General features: G+C 41.9%; 1 protein-coding gene across 1 annotated transcript in view; it reads left to right on the forward strand.

The window, feature by feature from the left end:
- MKLN1 (muskelin 1) overlaps positions 1-25,404 on the forward strand; it is a 116,848-nt gene that overhangs the window by 71,727 nt on the left and 19,717 nt on the right. Inside the window, exons 12-15 of the mRNA XM_067469347.1 lie at positions 821-950; positions 19,016-19,163; positions 23,071-23,185; positions 24,565-24,704. Of these exons, the coding sequence (XP_067325448.1) occupies positions 821-950; positions 19,016-19,163; positions 23,071-23,185; positions 24,565-24,704 (533 nt within the window). The remainder of the gene's footprint in view (positions 1-820; positions 951-19,015; positions 19,164-23,070; positions 23,186-24,564; positions 24,705-25,404) is intronic.

The raw sequence follows: 25,404 nt of genomic DNA on the forward strand, positions 1-25,404 counted from the left end.
AAACATAAATAACTGGTTATTTAGTTAAAGGACCCAAAAAACCTCTAACATTCTTTAATTGATTCCAGTTTTTCACAGAAAATACACCAAACTGCTCATCTAAAATAATATTTAGTAAAGGTATAGGTTTCCCTAGTTGTGTCTGACTTTGGGGGTGATGCTCACCTCCATTTCTAAGCCGAAGAGCTGGTGTTTTCCATAGACACCTCCAAGGTCATGTGGCTGGCATGACTGTATGGAGAGCCGTTTGAGCAGTATCTATTGATCTACTCACATTTGCATATTTTCAAACTGCTAGGTTGGCAGAAGCAGCCCAGTGGGAGCTCATCCCACTCCTCGGATTCAAACTGCTGACCCTTTGGTCAGCAAGTTCAGCAGCTCAGCAGTTTAACCCGCTGCGCCACTGGGTACATTTACTATAACCTTAAACCTGCTGTAACTCCTTCTTTGCCTTCTGCGTGCCTTTTGCAGTGGTAGTTGGCATTCATTCCATTCCTCTATTTCCTTATACCTCTAGCACTGGCATGACTCGGAAGATTTGGCCCTCAGAATTTTGGTTGACATTTTAGTCTGCCAGGTCTGGTTGCTATAAATGTCCCTTCATGGGTCATGGTGACAGGCATGTGCACATAATTTTGTTTGCCTGTTTCCTATTTGTGGCTGTTTCTCAGCAAACCCTTGCACCATTGTTCATTTCACTGAATTTTAGAGGAAACTTTGGGTTGAGAGTTCCTACTCAGGAAACAGAAACTTTGCACACACTCTTCTTGCAGGAGCGCTTTTAAGTCAACTCAGATGCCTCTTTTTCCTTTTCTTTTAGAAAAATCGTTGCCTGTATGTGTTTGGTGGGCAGAGGTCGAAAACATACTTGAATGACTTCTTCAGTTACGACGTAGATTGCGACCACGTGGACATCATATCAGATGGCACGAAGAAAGATTCAGGGATGGGTGAGAGACCCTGTGCTGACTTACATTTTCTCATTTGTTTTGGTACAAGGAGTTTAAGAAGAACAACTTGGGAGGGTGGTTTTCACCAAACACTGGAAAACGGTTTAAGCATCCTATTTGTTACCACTCACTCCACCCAAGCTTCATATTTACTTTGTGAACCTGCCACGTCTGCTTTTAATTTTCCTAGTTGCCAGTTGTTGTTTTTTCCAAATGGAGATTTGTTACAAAACGGAGGCAGAAGATGACGCATGCAAGGTCACATGAGACATCCTGACTGATTAGGAGCTCTGCTTCCGACCTTTTCAGAAGTTGATTAGAATACAAAATGCCGGCGACATTACTAGGCATGTCTGTAGCCACAAAGACTAGTAATATTTAAAGGAAATGAGAGGTTATCTGGCACCAATACATGAAAAAACTCAAAAATGAGGTCTCCTTCCAATGTCTTTGTTTCCCTCTATGGTCCTTCAGAAGGTGGTAACCAGAAATGATGTGATGTCACTTCCTATCACCTAAAAGGTGGCTGAGGGGGAAAAGGAAAGCACTTGAAGCAGTTAGGAATTGTGGGAGTTGAAGTCCAAAACACCTGGAGGGCTGAAGTTTGCCCATTCCTGGTGTAGTCCATGGAAAATTGGCCCATGACCCCCATCACTCCATATCCAGCACCCCATCACTTATATCAGTGGGTTCTCAACCTGTGGGTCCCCAGGTGTTTTGGCCTACAACTCCCAGAAATCCCAGCCAGTTTACCATCTATTAGGATTTCTGGGAGTTGAAGGCCAAAAACATCTGGGGACCCCAGGTTGAGAACCACTGACTTATATGTTTTAGACTAGTGGCTCTTAACCTGTGGGCTGCAGACCAACAGTGGATTGCAAGGACAAAAATCTGGTCCGTGAGCCTCCTTTCTTTTCTTTTCTTTTCTTTTCTTTTCTTTTCTTTTCTTTTCTTTTCTTTTCTTTTCTTTTATTTATTTTATTTATTTTATTTCCACTCCTTTCACGCTGATCAGCCCCAACCCCTTGGATAGAAAACATGAGCTCTAGATTATTAAATATGGTTTTATGTGAGCAAGCAAATGGCGACTACTGGATGGCATATCTTTCTGTATTTTTTTTAATTTGTCGTGTCAGGGCAGCCAGTCAGTTATTTTACATTTCTAACAGAACAAAGCAAACAAACAGACAAAATACAAAATTTGTGAGTTTGGTAGTTGATTAAATGTCCTTTGACCAGTATCTGGCCACGTGGAGTGCTTCTGGTGTTGCTGCAAGAAGGTCCTCCATTGTGCATGTGGCAGGGCTCAGGGTGCATTCTGTATTAGAAACTGTATTAGAGCTGATGTGGTCTATCCAATGCAGCTTTCTGAATCAGCACCCCAAAGAACCAAACCAAATCTAAAGTTGTCCAGAAACTGATTCGTAACCCTTTGGTACTAATGTTAGAGAGTGGTCCCTGGTCAATAAAAGATTGGGAACCACTGTTTTAAACCATAACTTCCACAAGATCCAGTTTAGAAGGGTCACTGGCTTGAGAGGGAGAGTGTTTTTGAAAGACATCTTTTTTGGGCTCCTCAGCCTAAGCAACTGCCTTTTCCATCTCTTCTGAAATTGCCTCTTTCAGGAGCAGCATGTGGCTTCTAGTATTTCTTTTTTAATTGGACACCTGCGATGAGTTCACTTTCCATGGAAAACAGAACCTGTCTTATGGCTCGGCACATTCAGCCATGTTCTCCTGGTCAAACATATTATTTGCACGTTGCAGTTAGACACATGAGAGCAGCATAATTAGCCCTCTCTCTTTTCTGGTCCTGCTTGTGCTGAATAGCTGACTTTGTAAGCAACTGGCTCATTTAGAAAGTGTGAATGAATAGAATTCCAGTTTACCATCCTCATGTGTCTGAGAAAGTAAATAAACAGTTCGGAACATTTCCCTTGTTTGCGAAGGGAAATGTTGGAATTTGTCCCTCTTAACAAAAGAGAATAAAAGCCCATTGTGTTTCAGACTGCATGTGCTGATGATGAATTGCTTCAGTGAGGAGGGTTTATTTTGCTGGGACTTTTTTTGAATATGCGTGGAGATTGTCTTAGATTAATCAATATTATAGTTTGCAATAAAAAGGGATTAGAGAAAATGAAGGTATGCTCAGGTAATGTCTGTTGTTATGTGCCATTTAGTCAGTTTATCTTATAGAGATCTTATGAATGAAAGACTTCTGAGAGATTATGTTATCAACATCCCTGCACAGGTCTTGCAAACACAGGGCTGCTTTTCCTTTATGGAGTCAATCCATCTGTAATGTGTGTGGCATATATATGGTCATAATAGTAACACGTACCTACGTCAAATCCCTGCTCTGCTTTCAAGCTTATCAGGTTGCCCTTGGCAGGTTATTCTCTTCCTAGCTGGGACTGTGGCGCAGCTGGCTGGGAGTCAGCTGCATTAAGATCACTACTGACCAAAAGGTCATGAGTTTGAAGCCAGCCCGGGTCGGAGCGAGCTTCCAACCGTTGTGTAGCTTGTTGTCGACCTTTGCAGCCCGAAAGACAGTTGCATCTGTCAACTAGGAAATTTAGGTACCGCTTATGCGGGGAGTCTAATTTAACTAATTTATGATTCCATAAAATCTCCAGCAAGCAAGCAAAAAAGAATGAGGAAGTACTCCATCAGTGTCATAAATGGATGGTGAAGCGACAGCTCCCCTGGTGGCCATAATACCCTCATGAAAGCTGCAAAGTTAAACGGGTTCTGTTTGTCTATCTATATATGTTGTGTGTCTACGCCATTGAGTGTTTGCCATGTGTAAGTACATTGTAATCCGTCCTGAGTCCCCTGCAGGGTGAGAAGGGAGGAATATAAATATCGTAAATAAATAAATAGCCTTAGTAGTCCATTGGATTCCTCAGAGGGAAGGTTTGTAGAGTTCCGAGAACTGTGCTGTTGTGCTTATCAATGCAACTCTGATGTAAGATGGCAATGTATTTTGGGATATGAGAGATACTTTCAGATCAGTTGGTTGTGTGGCATGGGATGAATATCTGTTGCTCAAAAGAAATGGAAAATACAATAATTTTGCTGTGGTTAACTGCACAAGCCCATAGTGATACCTGAAGTGATTCTTTGGCTATCTGCTGTAAGATAAGGGGGCATCACCTAATTTGACACAAGTAATATCTGAAGTTGGATGCTCTTTGATTCGATTTCCCGGAGATTATGGATGTCAGTTCATTTTAGCTACTCTCTGCCTCTATTTACAGGTTGACTTTGAACCCATAGTAATGTCTTAGGTATACTTACTTGAAGGAGGCTACAAATGGCCTGATGTTGATGTCATGAATGGTTCTTTAGTCGTTACCTTAGTTGGACTTTGTATTCTTGGCTGAGTTAGTTTTCCAGCAGATATCAGGATAGTTGAAATTGCCCATAACTGCTATATTTCTTCTTTGTGCCCGTTTGGGTCAACTGTTGACAGAAGACTTTGTTGAGTTCTTCATCCTGGCTCAGAGGTCTGTAGTAGGCACCCACAACAAGATCTTTTTGAGTCCTGGTTCCCTTGATTCTTATCCAGATGCTTTCAAGCTGGTTTCCTGGATTGCATTCTTGCATCTCTTCTGTGGCGTAACTATTTTTGACGTGTAAAGCTATTCCCCCTCCTCTCCTCTTTGTTCTGTTTCTGTGAAAGAGATTATAGCCCTCGGTGGCTACATTCCAGTGATAGGAATCATTCCACCAGGTTTCAGTGATTATTATTTATTTATTTATTTATTTATTTATTTATTTGCTTCACTTTTATACCGCATATTTCAGCCCTTGACAGGCGACTCAATGCGGTTTACAGTGTAATTAAAACACAGCAATACAACAACCGGGACGACAATGTCGCTCCACAACAATTAACATCAGACAGACAAATCAACAAACAACATATATAACGCCTCCGTTAAAGTCAGATCCATTCTCATAGCCATTGTGCCGTTCCTATGTTCAGTTAACCGTCTTCCTTAGTTAGTTGCATTGCTTAGCCAAACGCTTGTTCGTAAAGCCAGGTCTTGACCATTCTCCGAAACGCCAGCAACGAAGGTGCCTGTCTGATGTCTGCTGGCAAGGCATTCCATAGCCGAGGGGCCACCACTGAGAAGGCCCTGTCTCTCGTCCCCGCCAAGCGCACCTGTGACGCAGGCGGGATCGAGAGCAGGGCCTCCCCAGACGATCTTAACGTTCTAGTCGGTTCGTAGGCGGAAATGCGTTCGGAGAGGTAAGCGGGGCCAGAACCGTTTAGGGCTTTATAGGCCAAGGCCAGCACCTTGAATTGAGCCTGGTAGCGGATTGGCAGCCAGTGGAGCTGGCTCAGCAGGGGAGTGGTGTGCTCCCTGAGTGCCGCTCCTGTTAGCAACCTGGCTGCCGAGCGCTGGACCATCTGAAGCTTCCGGGCTGTCTTCAAGGGCAACCCCACGTAGAGCGCGTTGCAGTAATCAATCCGGGATGTGACCAGAGCGTGGACCACCGTGGCCAAGTCCGACTTCCCAAGGTATGCCTATGACTTCGTAAGTATGGTGTTGTGTTAAAAGTTGGAGTTCATCTTGTTTATTTCCCATGCTGTGTGCATTAGTGTAAAGACATGTAATCCCCTGGGCCTTCCCCAGAGCTGTTTATTTGGGATTATTGTGCTCTCGGCACTTGGTCCTTGTTGTATTTGTGCAATCTTCCATTTAGCCTTTTGGCAGTTTCCTGTGATTGTGGATAAAGTACTGTTCTCAAGGCTTTTGTCTTCTCCTCCTGTGGACCTAGTTTAAAGTGCGCTTGATGAGGTTTGCGAGTCTGTGAGCAAAAAGGTGTTTTCCTGCTTGTGTGAGATGGCACCCCATCCCTTGCGAGTAGGCTATCCTCCTGGAAAAGCAGGCCATGGTTGAGGAAGCCAAAGTGTTTCTTTGAGCTGTACTATTTGTCTGGCCCTTATACGGCTGCGTCTTACAATGGAAGGGGGGATGACTTAGGAGAACTTGCAAAAATGCTGGTATTCTATCTATTGTATTACTAGCCGTCCCCTGCTACGTGTTGCTGTGGCCCAGTCTGATGATGTGGAAAATGAAGTAATGAGAAAGTGTTGGTTTCTAATATATGTAATTTCTTTATGCTTGTGGGTAAACAAGTGTTTCTTGTTGTTTCTTTGTCAGTGTTGATGTGGAGAGTGTCTGGTTTGCCTACTCTGGAATACGTGACATATAATTGTCCTTCTTTAGGGCTCCCTTTCAAATCTATGATACTATATCTCTGTGTGTGTGAATCATAGCTATCTATCTATATTTATGACTGGATGGGTCTTTGTCAGGAGGGCTTTGATTACATTTTCTTGCCCTGGTGAAGACAGTTGGACTTGATGGCCTTAAGTATTTTCTGTTGGTCATGGGGGTTCTGTGTGGGAAATTTGCCCCAATTCTGTCATTGGTGGGGTTCAGAATGCTCTTTGATTGTAGGTGAACTATAAATCCCAGTAACTACAAATCCCAAATGTCAAGGTCTATTCCCCCCAAACTCCATCTGTATTCATATTTGGGCATATGGAATATTTGTGCCAAGTTTGGTCCAGATCCATCATTGTTTGAGTCCACAGTGCTCTCTGGATGTAGGTGAACTACAACTCTCAAACTCAAGGTCAATGCCCACCCTTCTAGTGTTTTCTGTTGGTCATGGGAGTCCTGTGTGCCACATTTGGTTCAATTTCATCATTGGTGGAGTTCAGCATGCTCTTTGATTGTAGGTGAACTATAAATCTAAGCAACTACAACTCCCAAATGACAAAATCAAAAATTTTTGAGTGAAGAACATACATTGGACTGTTAAGTGTATGCTGTCCAAATTTGGTGTCAATTTGTCCAGTGGTTTTTGAGTTATGTTAATCCCACAAACGAACATTACATTTTTATTTATATAGATTCTTATTTGCCTGGCATGTGTCATTGTAGCAACCCATGCTCAGCACCTGTTCCTCAGTGCAGAGTTTTCTGCATTATTGCTGCAAGCAGAAACACTGTGCCTGGGAATATACTTAACCATTTTGATGGGAGAGCCAGAAAAACAGCTGCCTTGACAGCATCTTATTAGAAAAGCATCTGTGACTCAGGCCTGCTTGGGAAGTAGGTAGCTTCTCTTTCTTTTTGCTGGCAGCACATCTGCTTTTATGTAAAAGTTGACTGTAACATATTCAGATTTTATTAGCCTTGGCAAAACATAAAGGTAGTGTAAGTAACATCAATTCATAGGGTCTGTTTTGCACAATCATATCATGTAAACTGGTGGGTGGGTGGGGTGAAAGAGTTCTGCATATTCACTCATTTCTTCAGGATATGCTTTTGGGGAAATTAGATGAGTGCAGCAGATTCCTTTTCCTCTGTAAAGATAGCTTGTACATACTTGTATAAGCCAACCTCATGTGTAGTTTGAGTGCAGATTTAGGGGCCCAAATTAAGGGTTTTGATATGAGCTGAGAATAAGTCGAATAAGTCGAAGAGGAGGAAAGTGTCAGTGCCATCTCAGGAGGTCGCCACTGCTGTCAGTTTCCTAACCAGGCATTTAGAAACATCTTTTGCCTTCCTACTCATAGAAGGGCATTAGAGGCCTCTAGAAGATACATTCCTCATGGAGAGATATAAGGAGACAGTTCTACGGAAGATGCCATCTGATTTTGATAAATGCTTTGCATGCACATGACATTTCTGGTGTGGAACTTCAAGCGCCACAGTTTTCAGGGCCTCAGATAATAATAATAATAATAATAATTACTTTATTTAAACCCCACTCCAACTCAGGGCGGCTTACATGAGGCCATGCCCATCAATACTGTAAACACAATATTACACAAAAGCATAACACAAGGCATAACAGAACTAGAAAACATAAAATGCAAAACCTAAATAATAAGCGAAAAAACAGTATAAAATCGGACATTAAACACACAGAAATTGCATGGGGCAAGGCCAAATTTAAAAATTAAAAATTTTAAATTTTAAAAAACTTGGAGATTGGGCAATAGAAATTGAAAATTGTTGGGGAGGGAGATCCAGATTGAGGAAGAAATTAATTGCACGAACCATAAAATAAAGGGCTTCTGAGGCAAAATTTGGCCAGGGAGTATCTTACATTTAATCATTGAAGGCACATTGGAATAACCGGGTTTTCAAGTTCCTCCTGAAGATTGCCAGCGTGGGGGCTTGCCTAATGTCTCTGGGGAGTGAATTCCAGAGCTGGGGGGCCACCACACAGAAGGCCCCTTCTCTCGTCCCCACAAGTCGCATTTGCGATGCAGGCAGGAGCAAGAGAAGAGCCTCTCCGGAAGATCGAAGAGGTCGTGTGGGTTCGTAGACAGAAATGCGGTCACTCTTTCAGAGCTCTTTCTGTCTCTGTGTAGAATCCTTATTTCCCACACCATAGACTTAGTCGTTGTTGGGGGCTTGGGATGTTATTATAAAGAGAAATTGTCCATTGGTGGCATGGTAGTAATATGTTTAGTATGAACAGTGGCTTGAAGGCTATGATCCCATTAAATTTATAAATGTGGAACAAATGTGCTATGGGATGCCCTCCCTAAGGACATCAGAACGGCCCCCTCCCTTTTCACATTTCGAAAGAGTGTCAAGACTTGGCTCTTTGAGCAGGCATTTCCAAATACAGTTGGAAATGGAATGGTAGGATGATGTGATTGGATAATGTTTTAAATAGGAGACCTTAATGTTCATGTTTTTATTGATTTTGTTATGGTTTTATTATCCAATTGATTTTATTGTATTGAAATTGTATTTTATGGTCTTGGCACCAACTGTAAACTGCCTGTAAGCTGTTCCTAACAGCGGGAGCTCACCCCACTCCCCAGATTCAAACTGCCAACCTTTCGGTCAGCAAGTTCAGTATCTCAGCAGTTTAACCCACTGCACCACCAGTGGGTTAAATTGTTAGCTCTAACCAGAGCAGCCACATTGAGTCATAGGATTTACATAGTATTTGGCCTTTGCTTTTGATTCATTTGAAATTATCAGTTGGACTTAAAACTTCTTGTATAATAAGAGTATTTTTAAAAAATTAAATCCGTAATTGTTGCTATGAGGGAAGTATGCCATATCTCTGTTCGCAGCTATGGGCATTTTGCATCTACATGGTCCTAGCAAGTCTGCATGCTTTATTTTCCTTGTCACCTTCCTCATTCTAGATCTTGAGTGAAATAAAAACATGAACATTAGGGTCTCCTATTAAAAACATTGTCCAATCACATCGTCCAACCATTCCATTTCCAACTGTACTTGGAAATGCCTGCTCAAAGAGGAGGTCTGCCATCTGTATTGTAGGACATGAATTCTATTAAGGACTTTTGGGAGCTTGAAATATCTGATCCTCATCCCATTTCCAAGCTCATGAGAACTAAATTCATCTTCTGCTTGAGATAGCCACCTTGAAATTTGTCAACACCAATGCCCCTGCTGGTAAAGTAAACTTCTGTATCTGGTGAATGGACAGTGCTGGCGTCAGCACCTGTCCGTTCTCGTAAAAGGGATGGTGGATTTCCAGGATCATTACTGTTTTCACCAGGCCTGCATGTATGCACACACATGTGCATGCACATGGATGCTCTCACACAGTGCATTTAGCAGTGGCACACTTATATGGGGTTTGTAGCAGTGGCTGCAATTTTGAATTTGCATATTTGTACTGTGTCTAAGCCTTATATTCTTTTGCAAGCAATTTGCATCTTTGGACTGTGTCTAAGCCTTATATTCTTTTGCAAGCAATGGATATCCCCATTGCAGAGAGCCTCATCTCAGGGTGGATAGCCTTTTTTATGAGCTCTGCTTTGCCCGAGCATGGGAAAGTAACTTTTTTAGGTGTACGACTCATAAGAGCATCTGGCCAGTATAGCTACTGAGAGTGCTTCCTGGGGATTTCTGGCAAAAACATAATAACTTCCCAAGGCTCAGTTTTTTTTGCTAAAGAGAAACATACAAGATTTACTTTTGATGTAATCCCATGGTGCGTAGGAGCTCAGTTTCTCTGACTCCAGATTTATGGCCTTGCAAAGAGGAGGTATCCTTGAAAATATCCCTTGTTTGTTAAATGAGGAACATCCCGCTATTGTCGTGTTCTGACCTGGCTTGGCCCGCATGCCTGTGTGTCACATTCCACTTCCAAAGGCTGTCTATAAACAGAGTCCTCCCGTGAACTCTGAACTACATTTCTTTGGAACTTATTTGGAGGCAAGGCTACTCCTCTCAGTGTACTGTTTGTATTTTACAGCTTGGTTTTTTTCCATCAGCTGTTCCCTGTGCTTCTTGACTTTATAAACCCTTGTTTTGAAATCAGTGTATAAAATTAACTGTTGTTATGTAGGGAAAAAAATCCAAGCAGACCACACTCTCTTCTGCAGCCACCTAACTAAATGGACAGGAAACAGGAAACTGGTTCACGCAGCATCTTAATTTGCGAAGGTGACAACAGGCAAAATGTGGACTCCCAATTTGTTTATTTGTATTTGTTGTCCTGTCTTTTTGCTTGCTTAAGATCCTAAACAGCTTACTTCTAATTCAAAATAAAATGTAAAAACCATTTGTACAAGAATTAAAAAGCAAACAAACAATTACATTAAAAACACAGAATTAAATCTGTCGAAAGCACAAACATAAGAGAAGAACCTCCATGTTCAAAGGCCTTGAAAAACCTTTGAGCAGTATTTCTCAACCTTCCTAATGCCGTGACCCCCTTAATACAGTTCCTCATGTTGTGGTGACCCCCAACCATAAAATTATTTTCGTTGCTAGTTCGTAACTGTAATTTTGCTACTGTTATGAAGTGTAATGTACATATCTCATATGCAGGATGTATTTTCACTCGACCAAATTTGACACAAATACCTGATTTGGATTGATTTTGTTATTTGGGAGTTCTAGTTGCTGGGATTTATAGTTCATCTACAATCAAAGAGCATTCTGAACTCCACCAATGACGGAATTGAACTAAACTTGGCACATGACCAACAGAAAATACTGTAAGAGTTTGGTGGGCATTGACCTTGAGTTTTGGAGTTGTAGTTCAACTACATCCAGAGAGCACTGTGGACTCAAACAATAATAGAGCTGGACCAAACTTGGCACGAATATACCCAAATGTGAACACTGGTGGAGCTTGGGAGAAATAGACTTTGACATTTGGGAGTTGTAGTTGCTGGGATTTATAGTTCACCTACAATCAAAGAGCATTCTGAACCCCACCAATGATAGAATTGGGCTAAGCTTCCCACATAGAACCCCCCATGCCGTGAAGAGTGCTACTCTTCCTCCAGCCTTGCACGCTCTCCCTCACTCACACATGTGCACCATGCTGCCCTGAAACAAGTACACCTGGTCTCCTCTCCCCACTTGGGAGTCTCAGAAACAGCCTTGGCTAAGAGGCTGGCCAATCACAACAGAGAAGGGATTTTGATGGGAGGATTCACCATCTGTTTCCAAAAAGGAAGAGAAAGGCAGGTGGAGATATCTTCAGCTTTCTCTGCCAAATGGTTCCTAAGACCATCAGAAATATATGTTTTCTTATGGTCTTTGGCAACCCACCTGAAACCCCCTCCCATAATATGTTGGAAGTTGTAGCCCCAAAAGTAACCTTTCCCTAACTTTTTTCTTTTGAGTTCCAGTTTCTGGAAAGGAGATGAACTTCTGAGAAATGCCTGGCCACCCATTCTAGATTGAGAAGGCCTGCTCAGGAACCCTTTATTGGTTCTTTGATTCTGTCTGGTATGAAGGAAGCACCGTTTTCCCCACTGTGTATGTTGTGTAACCTAAGGGGAGAAGTAATAAAATCTTCAGGAGTTTAGAACATATACAATATTTCCAGCTTTTTAGCACTGATGTCCAATAAGGCATATGTTCCAACTGGACACCAGACAGGGAGGAGTGATGCTTCCAGCAGCTGTCCTGGTGTCATGGCAGTCCATTGCCATCTTTCAGTTTTTGGTGTGATTCCCCATCTTAGCAGATGTTTCCATTTCCCGTGGTGTTCAGGGGATTTTTCCCTTCCCTGGTATTCCATGTTTCACTTCTAGGAGATTGTGAGCTAGATTGTTCAACTTGTGTGGTTAGCAGGTGGGGACTTCTCAGAACTGTGTCATATGGGCAGTAATTCTATCGGAGGTCAACCGTAAAGATTTAGCAATCCGCTTGAGCCATGTTTTCTTCCTGTATGACATGAGGAGACTGGGGGAAGTTGTGTATAAACCTAAATCTGCTTTTGACATTTCTTTGCTTAGTATCCTAGGACAAAGTAGCCTCTGAACACTTGTTGTTGTGAATGAAATGTGTAAAAGTGGCATTATTTTTGTCTTTGTTATACAGCTGCACAAAAGTTTAAGAAGGTCTGTAAGTGATCACTTGCCCAGTTTATTTATTTATTTCCTATATTTTTACCCTGCCCTTCTCATCATCGAGGGGGGACTCAGAGCGGCCTCACAAAAGCACCATAGGATGTTGATATCATAAAAACAATCAACAATACATTAAAAATATTAAAAACAGTAATTAAACCATAGAGTTGGTGGTGCTGAGTAAATCTCCTCCTTGTGAGCATTTAAACTTAATGAATTTAAATATTTGGTCCCTCATCCCACATGTCTTTTTTTCCTAAACAAATTAATAGTATATTCTGTGGGAAGTTGTGCTAATTAAAAATACAGCAAGTCATTCATTAATCTTTATGAACATCTTTGCAAGTCTTATGCAGAAAACTCTTTGAAACTAAGCAATACAGGGATCCAAGTTGAGTTGGGTGATGGATGTTGATGACTTAAAAATCAGAAGGGCAAAATGTTCATGTTTTCTAATTAAAGGGCTTGCTTAAGTTAAGTAATGCTTAGATAGTGTTGCTAAAGAGGATCTTGAGGAATGTAGCCAGGCATTCTGGTGGGAGCTTGGTAGTTGGATCTCTTTCAACTTGCAAGTTAAACATCAACCTCTTGGATGTCTTCCCCCTCTTTGAAGGGGCAAAGAATATGAAGTAAGGACTAGGTTTTTCACCTGGAATATTATTTATTTATTTACTTGCGGTATTTGTATGCTACTCTTCTCAACCGTGAAGAGGACTCAGGGAAGTTCACAGTGTTGGCAACAATTCAATGCCATAGATAAAAAAACAGTATAAAACATCAAAAATTGACCCTCCCCTGATAAAACATTAAACATTAATAAACACGTCACATAAAATAACATCACATATCACACAAATACATAACTGTTGTTCATAAACAGTCCTGAGTCATTGCACTTTCAAATATATTGTTTAACTGAAGTTGATTCCTCGCCACAGTGGCTGCAATTCTCATTTAAATTATGCCATGTGGCAGGAGATCTGATCTCTGGTCTTCTTCTGTTTTAAATAATAATAATAATAATAATAATAATAATAATAATTTATTTATTTATATTACGCTCTATCTCCCCAAGGGCACTCAGGCCGGATTCCATCAAACAAAAAAGGCAAACATTCAATAAGGTAAAGGTTTCCCCTGACATTAAGTTTAGTCGTGTCCAACTCTGGTGGGTGGTTCTCATCTCCCTTTCTAAGCTTAAGAGCCGACATTGTCCATAGATGCCTCCAAGGTCATGTGGCCGGCATGACTGCATGGAGTGCCGTTACCTTCCCATCAAGGAGGTACCTATTGAATGATTGAATGAATAAAATGTGGCTTTCAGCTTTTGGCCACTTAGTTTAAGGTAACGGTTTCCGCTGACACTAAGTCTAGTCGTGTCTGACTCTGGGGGATGGTGCTTATCTCAATTTCTAAGCTGAAGTGCTGGCGTTGTCCGTAGACATCTCCAAGGTCATGTGGCCAGCATGACTGCATGGAGCACCATTACCTTCCCGCAGAAGTGGTACCTATTGATCTACTCACATCTGCCTGTTTTCGAACTGCTAGGTTGGCAGAACCTGGGCCTAACAGCGGGAGCTCACCCACTCCCTGGATTCGAACCTGTGACCTTTTGGTCAGCAAGTTCAGCAGCTCAGTGGTTTAGCCCACCGCGCCACCAGTGTCAGTACATACATAATATCCCAAAATAACCCCACCTTGTGACACCGTATAACATGACATCTATCTATAAATTAAATAAAACCTAACCTATTAAAAATTATATCTCACATAATACCTAAACATAAAACATATACATTAATTTAGTTTGTATGTTACACCTGTGCCAGAATTGAAAACAAACAACAACAACAACATGCAACCCTTCAGGTTATTTTATATGATTGTGTCCCTTGGATTCCCCTTGCCTGTTTTGTTATATGCATTACGTAGTCACCTTTTGAGCCTTTGCCCTTTTGAATTCTGAGCAGCTCAGAGGAACAAGGGTTTTGGGGCGGTGATTTTTCCTCTCGGCTCTGTGCTTTTGTTTTGCAGAGGCCTGCATGCTGTTGAGAACTGCTTAGTCACGGTGCGATGTTTTCCTTGCCTTTTGAGAGTTGCAAGGAGGGGTGGCTGCTTGGCATGTGGCCACAGGCTCGCGAGGTTACTTGTACGTTGTGAACTCTGCCTTGTACATGGCACGTTGTGTTCTGCATATGATTATCTGACCAGTATGATGAAGTTTTCTTTCCGTTTGGAATGAGTTTCCTTTACATGCCCATTTCCCAAGTGTGTGTGTTGATGGTATTTGCAAGCTGCCTCTGTCCCCCTCCCAGCAGTTTGCCTGGGTGCCACCCACCCTTCTCCTCCGCCTCCGTAAAATGATCCAGGAGGAGAGAGGAGGAAAAGAGAACAAATACACAAGAGATCACATGCCAGTCACACATGCTTGCTCAAGGGCCGTTGCCCTGGGAAACAGAAACCACGACTTGTCCGGTAAACAATAGGAGCGGCCAATTATTTGATTATGCTTTTTTATGGGAATTATTGTGAAACCTCCAACAATCCTCCACTCTGTTCAACCGGCATCAGGGTTGGGAAATCAAACCAGGACCATTGTGGCAAGGTCCTCTTTGAAGCTTTCTTGAAATTCCCTTTGGTGGAAGCTTCTTTTTCTGAATATACTTAGGAAAGTACAGCAAATACCGTCCTGCCAATTACAGAGGTTCTAGAGCCATCAACTGTTTCTGGATGGTCATTTGTTGTTCATTCGTTCAGTCGTCTCCGACTCTTCGTGACCTCATGGACCAGCCCACGCCAGAGCTCCCTGTCGGCCGTCACCACCCCCAGCTCCTTCAAGGTCAGTCCAGTCACTTCAAGGATGCCATCTATCCATCTTGCCCTTGGTTGCCCCCTCTTCCTTTTACCTTCCACTTTCCCCAGCTTAATTGTCTTCTCTAGGCTTTCCTTTCTCCTCATGATGTGGCCAAAGGACTTCACCTTTGCCTCTAGTATCCTTCCCTCCAGTGAGCAGTCGGCTTTATTTCCTGGAGGATGGACTGGTTGGATCTTCTCGCAGTCCAAGTCACTCTCAGCACTTTTCTCCAACACCACAGCTCAAAAGCATCTCTCTTCCTTCACTCAGCCTTCCCTAAGGTCCAGCTCTCACATCCGTAGGTGACTACAGGGAATACCATGGCTTTGACTAGGCGAATCTTTGTTGCCAGTCTGATGTCTCTACTCTTTACTATTTTATCGAGATTGGACATTGCTCTCCTGCCAAGAAGGAAGCGTCTTCTGATTTCCTGGCCACAGTCTGCATCTGCAGTAATCTTTGCACCTAGAAATACAAAGTCTGTCACGGCCTCCACATTTTCTCCCTCTATTTTCCAGTTGTCAATCCTTCTTGTTGCCATAATCTTGGATGGTCATAGCTCAGTTCAAATCTTGTGCCAACCTACTCATATTCTTCTGTACTTAGGATGTGTAAATGCAGTTCAGAAGCCTCTAAATCAGTAGTTCCCAACCTTTTTTTTTGACCAGGGACCACTTTGACTAGGGGTCACTCTCGAATATTAGTACCAAAAGGGTTACAAATCAGTTTTTGGTCAACTTTAGATTCGGTTTGCTTATTTGGGGTGCTGATTCATTAAATTGCATTGAATAGACCACATCAGCTCTAGTTTCTGATGCAGAACATATGCCATCCAGTGGTCGCCATCTGCTCACCAACAGAAAACCATATTTAATAAGCTTCAGCACTATAAGAGGGTTTCGCGAGACCAGTCACTCTCGTTGCAACGGTGTAGTAACGGTGAGGCTGTGGATCATACCTTAGTTCTTGCAGACCACTGGTGGTTGATGGACTACAGGTTGGGAACCAGTGTTCTAAATCAATCACAGTGTCCTGTTTTGTCTAAATTAGAAGACAGTGGTTGCTAACTTTGGAACAAGCCAGAATCCTAAAACAGAGTTCAGAATTGTTTTCACATCCTGGTTTGTTCATAAGCTGGCTACCGCTATTTGGTTAGCTAAAGCTGTTCTTGTTGTATTGCATTGAAGAAGAAAAGGGCCTGCATGCCTGGACAGAATGCTCATCTTATTAGCTGAGATGTAATGATCTGAACCAGGTGTGTTTGTGCATTTCATTGTCCCTGTTTCTGTTTGCATACCTCTGCTCTTCTCCAGTTTCCCTTCCTAAGCTAAGCTTCCTTCAGCAGTATGATACAAGTTCAAACAAGTTGTCAAATAACACCTGTAAGGAAAAAGAAATCTATTGAACTAATAATGTGAGACCACAGACACTGGAGATTTTTTTTAATAACACATCATGTTTCCCCCATATTTTGATAGTTCTAGGTGTGTATGTAACTGCCTGTTGAAATTGATCTTATTTTAAAAAAGAAAATGTAGACTTTCCCCTGAAGTTTCCTACTGCATTGTGCATTGCACCCTAACCCACTCCAATCAGCCCTCTCCTTGCTCTCACATCTTTATCTGGCCATCTAGTCCAATAAAAGCAGACTATAAGGAATAGCAGTCTATCTAAAAGTCAAAGTATTTATGTACGTATGTTTGTTCCACAAAGGCTCCTACATGGCTTGATGGATCTGAACCAAGATTGGTACACATACCTTCCACTATTGAACTTAAAATACTTGTGGAGTTTAAAGTACAAAAATCCAGCTCTTTCGGGGCCAGGACCCTAAAAACTAAAAAAGTATGTGTGTATTTAGTGCTCAGATGCAACCACCAGAGGGCAGTATGTAGATAGAAAGGCAACCTCATAGGGAGTCAACAAAAAGATACTCTAGGAGTTTCTCTCAGAGGGCCAGAACATTGTTATGGAGACATTCCAAAGGATGCCTTCTCAGAAGCTCCAGACAAAGATGGAAGTGATCTGGAGAAGGGAGAAAGGAGTCCTTAAGATGACAAAATTGGTATTCAGCTATTAACAGAACCCTATGTTCATAGCAGTGTGCTTTTTATGCATGGAGAAAAGAATTAAGATGGGTTAATCTGGGGTGAGGAGCTGAGTGATGAAACTTTTATGAAACACTAGCTTATTAACCCATTGTTGCCCAGATACACGTTTTCTAATGGGACCATTCGGAAAATTATAAAGCTAACAATGAATATTGTTGAAGGCTTTCATGGCTGGAATCACTGGGTTGTTGTAGGTTTTTTCTGGCTATATGGCCATATTATAGAGGCATTCTCTCCTGACGTTTTGCCTGCATCTATGGCAAGCATCCTCAGAGGTAGTGAGGTCTGTTGGAACTATGAAAATGGGTTTATATATCTGTGGAATGACCAGGGTGGGAGAAAGAACAATTGTCTGTTGGAGCTAGCTGTGAATGTTTGAACTGACCACCTTGATTAGCATTTGATGGCCTGGCAGTTGTTTGGTGTGGCTTGTTGGTGCTTGGGGCAATCTTTGGTTGAGAGGTGATTAGATGTCCCTTTTTGTTTCCTCTCTGTTGTTTTGCTGTTGTAATTTTAGAGTTTTTTAATACTGGTAGCCAGATTTTGTTCATTTTCGTGGTTTCTCCCTTTCTGTTGAAATTGTCCACATGTTTGTGGATTTCAGTGGCTTCTCTGTGTAGTCTGACATGGTGGTTGTTAGAGTGTTCCAGCATTTCTGTGTTCTCAAATAATATGCTGTGTCTAGGTTGGTTCATCAGGTGCTCTGCAATGGCAGTCTTAAAAAACTATAAAATTAAAACAGCAAAACAACAGAGAGGAAATAATCAGGGACATCTAATCACCTCTCAGCTAAAGATTGCCCCAGGCACCAACATTCCACAGATATATAAACCCATTTTCCTAGTTCCAACAGATCTCACTACCTCTGAGGATGCTTGCTATAGATGCAGGTGAAATGTCAGGAGAAAATGCCTCTAGAACATGGCCATATAGCCCCAAAAAAACCTACAACAACCCACTAACAATGAGTATTTGTAATAACTGGCATTAGAAAATGCATATGCGAGCACCTCTGGGTCCATACACTACACCAACACACATATATAGACCAGGCACAATCGTTTCCAGACTTCCTTGACCTCAGGTAAATTTGATTGAGAGCCAGTACAGTGCAGTTGTTTTAGTGTGATGGACAGTTATTGCCCTAAACCCATTGTGTGACTATCTAAACTCTTTCACAGGTTGGTTATAGGGATAAAACAGGAGGGCAATGAGCCATGTGCAGTTCCCTCAGCTGTTTGGAGTCAAAATATAATGAATTAAAAATACTAAGGGAATTCTCCGGATAGAACAAGCGCATGCTGAATTCAGAATGGTTTCTTTGCCAAGGAGCTTATGAGGACATTTTGTCCTGCCTTTTTCCAGCCGTTGGTCATAAAAGGGGCAGAGACATTGCTGGTGGTTTAAGCAAAGAGGAGGAAATGCTGCCAGTGATTAACTTGGCTCTGTTGTAGAAGATTGTGTGGAGAAGATGCTGCGGGGGTCTGGGTAAAATTGGAAATTTTCATGCACTTCATATACCAAGTACATAACAGCAGTTGACCTTTTAATCTGGGGATCTAACACCTTCTGAAGACACTGGCTTGGGAAATTTCCTTTAAGACTTGAGATATTTCTGCCATCTAGTGGTAATCTGCTTTGCTGTTCAAATAGATTTGTTTACAAAGTATGTACTTTGTTTCCTCTCCCTCCCCCACTCCAGTTCCAATGACAGGGTTTACCCAAAGAGCTACCATTGATCCAGAACTGAACGAAATCCATGTGTTGTCTGGACTTAGTAAAGACAAGGAGAAGAGGGAAGAGAATGTTCGGAATTCCTTCTGGATTTATGACATTGTGCGGAACAGCTGGTAAGTTGGCAGAAGACTTTCCTCAGGGGAGGGACAGTGTGTGCCAGCATTGTGGGTTTTGACAGGTAAAAGGGTAAAAGTATATATACCTGTATTGTGCAGACTTGTGTTTTTCTCTAACCATGTCGAGGCAAAGCTGGCTGTGAGTCTTTGTTCACTTCCTTTCCAACTCCCAAACAATCTGTCAGTATGGTTTAACTGTACTGGATCTGAGTCACCCAGAAAAAATAGCACTTTGCAGTATCTGTTCCTAAAGCATTACCCAGAGCCACATAGCTGCAGGTGCAAGCAATTCAACCAGTCAAAATTAGGTGCAGTGTTTTAGATGTGTAAAAATAGGGTCACCCCAGAGTGATGTTTTGTCATCTTCTGTTCACACAAACATGCTAGAAGATACAGAAGGGAAATGTGGACAACGCTTCTATAACTGCTCTGTAGAGAATTGTGTCCAATTCTGGGCACCACAATTCAAGAGAGATATTGACAAGCTGGAATGTGTCCAGAGGAGGGCGACTAAAATGATCAAGGGTCTGGAGAACAAGCCCTATGAGGAGTGGCTTAAGGAGCTGGGCATGTTTAGCCTGAAGAAGAGAAAGCTGAGAGGAGATATGATAGCCATGTATAAATATGTGAGAGGAAGCCACAGGGAGGGGGGAGCAAGCTTGTTTTCTGCTTCCTTGGAGACTAGGACGCAGAACAGTGGCTTCAAACTACAAGAGAGGAGATTCCATCTGAACACGAGGAAGAACTTCCTGCCTGTGAGAGCCTTCAGCAGTGGAACTCTCTGCCCCGGAGTGTGGTGGAGGCTCCTTCTTTGGAAGCTTTTAAACAGAGGCTAGATGGTCATCTGTCAGGGGTGATTTGAATGCAATATTCCTGCTTCTTGCCAGAATGGGGTTGGACTGGATGGCCCATGAGGTCTCTTCCAACTCTTTGATTCTATGATTCTATGATTCTAGGTGGTGGTAGTGGTAAGAGGCCACCTTTCTGGTGAGGCTTTACTTACCATGATTAGTTGATCTCTAGGGGATACAGTTTTAACTTCTGTAGATATTATTATTATTCATGGATTTGGTTTAAAAGGATCTCTCTAGAAGTATGTAGGTCCTGCAGTGTGACCCTGGTCAACTTTCTCTATTCATCTTGGAGGATTTATAGAGGAAAAGCTCTAGGAATCTAGAGGGAATAGCTCTAGGAATCTCAAGGCCATCCACTTTTGTAACAGCTGTTGACTAGATGCTGGAAGACCTAGACATTCCTAGACATGTGTTCTCTCAGGTTAAAAAAACTATAATTTTTATGTGTTGTTTTTCACTTTTATGGTGGTCCTGTGTCCATAACCCCAGCAAATGTGGAGAGCCACTGTATTATCAAGACTGTGTCTGGCAGGATAAAACTATTATCATTATTGCAGTACAGATAACTGTCAAATATGAGGGTTTTGAGTGGTCATGACCACAATGTCTGCTCCCATTACCTGTCTCTAATGATATTGCATGCATGCTTCAGCCTTTGAGAATACTCAAGAGACATGTGGGTAGTCTGTGCAGTCTAATGGTGGTTCACTTGCAGCCTGTATGTCCTTGGTCTTTGTGTACAATGTTACAGTTGTTACAGTCACCTAAATATTTTATGTTTTCTTACTTATTCATAACCTGCTTTTCTACTGACATAGGACCCAGATAACTATATATCGATACATCTATCTATACACAGAATAAAAGTGAAAATATTTATGTGTGTATGTGGCTGGGATGTCCACTTACACAGACAGGCTCCCACTTCCCCAAACAGCTTTAACCCAGATGCTGAGGAGCCACCAAAAGCCCTCCCTCCAATTACATTTCAGGTTATAGTGAGCGCCATGAACATGTAGCCCAACCCCTGCTAATGTCTTCCCCAAACACCATACTGCTCACCACCTAAGGAATGCTTTCATTCTGGGATAATTTCATCCTAGAAATTGTTTCCTCCACCACAGACATCCCAGTGTTTCTTATTCTACATTGGTGTGGAATTTGCATAATCCCTCCCACTGCCTCTCCCTTAACCTTTTCCTACTCTTTTCAACTCTGTCTGCTCAACAAACAGAACAGAACTAATCAGCAACTAAACATACTGGAGGATTTTGAGGAATTGGCTCCACATGATGGAAGTTGTAGTTCACCCTGCATCAAATCAGAGCACTTCGACCCCCACTGACAATGGACCTGGATCACATTTGGCACACAGAACCACCATGACCAAAGAAAAATACTGGAGAGGGTTAGGGAGAATTCACCTGGATTTATAGCCATTGTAGGTACTGGGATTTATCATTCACTTGTAATCAAAGACCACTCTGGACCCCACCAGCGATGACCCTGGACCTAACTTGGCACACAGAACCACCATGACCAACTGAAAATACTGGAGGATTTTGGGGAAAATTCACCTTGATTTATAGGAATTATAGTTTACCTACATTCAGAGGGCACTGTGAACACCACCGATGACAAATGTGGACCACACTTGGCACACAGAACTCCCATGACCAGCAGAACCTACTGGAAGGATTTGAGGGGACTGACCCACCATGGTGGAAGCTGTAGTTTATCCTGCAGCCAGAGAGCACACTGAACCTCACCAATGACGCATCTAGAGCAAAATTATCCAACCTTTAACTACTGATGGAGTTTCAAGGGGTTTATCTGGTATTATGTGAGTTGTAGTTCACCCACAACCTTATGCATTTTATACAGTTAAAGAAATGACTTTTTCAAATAATCCGGGCAATGTCGGGTATCCAAGTTAGTCTGAAATATATCTATCTGGACGTGAAAGTCTGTCGGAAGGCTTTTCCATGGGAGTGTCTCAGAAGTATCTTCCAAGGAGAAGTGCTCTAGCACTTAAGTTCCGTGAAACCAGGCAAGGCCCTTCTTTGTTGCCAGACCTTTCAACTCTTGGATTTCAGCCCTCTGAAATGTTTGATTCTACTGTTAGTTTTGTTGTATTTTTTTGCTGGTTTTAAAGCTACATTTCGACATGTTTTTATTTGTTAGCCATCAATCTTTTGCATGCTGCCCTGAGGTTTTTGCTCAGTAGGTGGCATATAAAAAGTAATAAAATAAGTGGAAAAAATGAGACCTGGAATGTACTTCCTAGATTCTTTCCCCTGCAGGACTAGGACTTTGTGTATTGGCTTTATGTGGAGTCTGGCATCATGTCAGGTATGCTGAGAATCTCAGCTTTTTTGAGAGGAGAAGATGTTTCTGGCATTCTTGTGTTGCTGAAGAAAGTCAAAGGGTCAGTCAGCATTGGCAAACACGGTTCTCTATCTGTTTGTTGCTGTCTGGGTGAGCTGCAGTACATCAGCAAGGATTTATGACTCTTAGGTTTTCTCCCCAAAGAAAAAGACACACACACACACACACCTTGCCCTGTGTTATACTGCTGAACTGAAGACATCTTAGGGGAACTTTGAGTCGATTTCCTTGTACGGAAGGACTTTGCATATTCTTAAATATTATCACTCAAAAGAAATTCCACGACTTGGGGATTTTAAAGTTCCAAGTACCGGTGTGTGTGTGTGTGTACACACACACACACACACACACACACACACAAACTCCAGTTTCTTGGATCTTAGTGTTCCAGTTAAAGAAGTTAAGTAGAACCCATGGACCACTCAGGACATCCTCCTCCTATTCCCATTTATCTTTTAGATGAAGTGCAATTAGTGTATTATTTAGGACAACCCCAGATCCATGCAACCTTTATTTGGTGTTCAAGCCAGCTAAATACATGTGGTAGTAATTATTTAAGTTGTTTCCATACTGGCCTTCTTTGTGAAAATGCGCTAATGAGTGAACAGTGCTAGTAATTCTTTCAGGTGGCGTGAAGTGCTTCAGTATATCTTCCATTTCAGGTCTTGTGTCTATAAGAATGATCAAGCAGCCAAAGAGAATCCAAGCAAAAGCCTTCAAGAGGAGGAGCCCTGCCCACGCTTTGCACACCAGCTTGTGTACGATGAGTTGCACAAGGTGAGATCTGGGGGCAGGGTGCTCTGTGGTTTTGTTAACTATACCAGGAGGAGAAAAGCAACACTTGGCGTGGCCAGGGTATTCCTGGCATCACATCATTCTTCCATCATATGCCACACTGGTAGTGATCCAAAGCTCCAGTGCAAGAAACATTTTGCCACTGCATACTTTAAAGAGGATGAGCTGCAACATGAAGCAAACATCTTCCCGTTTTGTGGGACAATCTGGTTTCTCTCCTGATGCTTGGGTGGACAAAGCTGCCACATTGTTACCTGCCTTGAGTCCCAATTTTTGTATTTTGCTTGGAGAAAATAAGGCTGAGAGGGAAACTTGATTACTACGTTTAAATATTTGAAAGGATATTGTGGAAGGAGCAAGCTTGTTTTCTGCTGCTCTAGAGAGACTAGGTCATGGAGCCATGGGTTCAAATTGCAGGAAAAGGAATTACACTGAAACTTCACGATAATAAGAGCTGTTCAGTAGTAGAATATGTTGCTTGAGAGTGTGGTATCGTTTCATACTCTGGGTGTTTAAGCAGAGGCTGGATGGGCATCTACCAGGAGTGTTTTGATGGTGTATTCCTTCATTGCAGAATAGGGTTGGCCTGAATGGCCCTTGGAGTCTTTTCCAATTCTCTGAATCTGTGATGAAGAGGAATCCTACAGACTCTACAGAGTTTCTGTTTCAGCACTGATAGTTGAGTATTCAGTTACAACTACGTAATCTAGCAGAGGTTGACGATTTCTTGTTGGATGTTTTGAAAAAGAGCACACTCAGAGCCTGAATGGATTATAATTGCTTGTTTGGATGACACGAAAAAGTTGTATGTTTTTACTTACGCTCTTGTGCTCATTTATGTCTGCATCTGTACATCCTTTCCAGGAACAGCAGTATCCTTTGTAATTCTTTATGTGATGTAGGGAAATGCAGGGTTATTGTTATAGATATATTTCAATTAATGAAATTGACCTATTTTGGGGCTTTAATACTTTAACAGAAAATTTGGCACCAGAGCCACATATATTACAGAAAGAATAGGGACAGGTTTCTGCACCCTTCTTCATCATATTCCAAATGCTGATACTTTTTAAAAAGTTAGAGGATAGGAAGATAGTGTGAAACTGAGCACTGTAAAAAGATTTTTAGGAAGTAGCTCAACTGTTTAGAAACTTTGCTTACAGTCCCTCTCCATATTTTAAATAAGTGGAACCTACTCATAATTGTCCTTCTCATCTGTCCAAACAGGTGAGCATCCACCACAAGAGGCAGTTCATAGGACAGGTGGTTTCTCTTGGAGTAATGCCTGGGAGGGAGCCTTGGGTGCCTTGTCTCACCGTCCTGGTTGAGCTAATCAGAAATCTTCGTTCTTCACTTTCAAGGTTCATTATTTGTTTGGAGGGAATCCAGGCAAATCCTGTTCTCCAAAGATGCGGCTGGATGACTTCTGGTCCTTGAAGCTCTGCCGTCCGTCCAAGGAATACCTACTTCGTCATTGCAAATACCTAATAAGGAAGCACAGGTGAGGACCTCCAGGAGAAGACAGAAGTGGACTCCTACCTATAATTACCTAAAATGATGCGTGCAGATCCAAGTCAGGTGGCCTTTTGCAGTTGACATATCGTGATTCTGTCAATGTTTATTGTTTCCAAATGCCGGCTGAGATCTTTTGGCACGGCACCCAGTGTGCCAATGATCACTGGGACTACCTGTACTGGTTTATGCCAAAGCCTTTGCAGTTTGATTTTGAGATCCTGATAATGGCTGAGTTTTTCGTGTTGTTTTTCCTCAATGCGGTTGTTGTTGTTGTTGTTGTTATTATTATTATTATTATTATTATTATTATTATTATTTCTATGAAATACCAGACTTCTTTATCACTGTGCTTTGCACAAAAAGCATTGAACTGTTGACCCTCTACATTTGTGGGTTCAACTTTCACAGATTTGATTACACTAGGTAACAAAATTTGAAAAAAAAGTTGTTATTGGTTTGAAAGTGTTATTCCTGTTTAATTGTGTGGTACTTACTTTGAAAGTAGCTGCTGTACTCCAGAAACTTTGTATTTGTGGCTGCCACAAACTATTTTGAATTGGTTGAGACTCAATGAGATATTCATTGAAAAAACTATACAAAATGTGCTGCAGGATGTCCTACAAAAACAAAGTTTCATACACTTTTTCCATGTTTTTATGATAGAACCATTAGGACATGACATTTAT

Source organism: Anolis sagrei, chromosome 5 (genome assembly GCF_037176765.1).
Source record: "Anolis sagrei isolate rAnoSag1 chromosome 5, rAnoSag1.mat, whole genome shotgun sequence".
Classification (NCBI taxonomy): Eukaryota; Metazoa; Chordata; class Lepidosauria; order Squamata; family Dactyloidae; genus Anolis; species Anolis sagrei.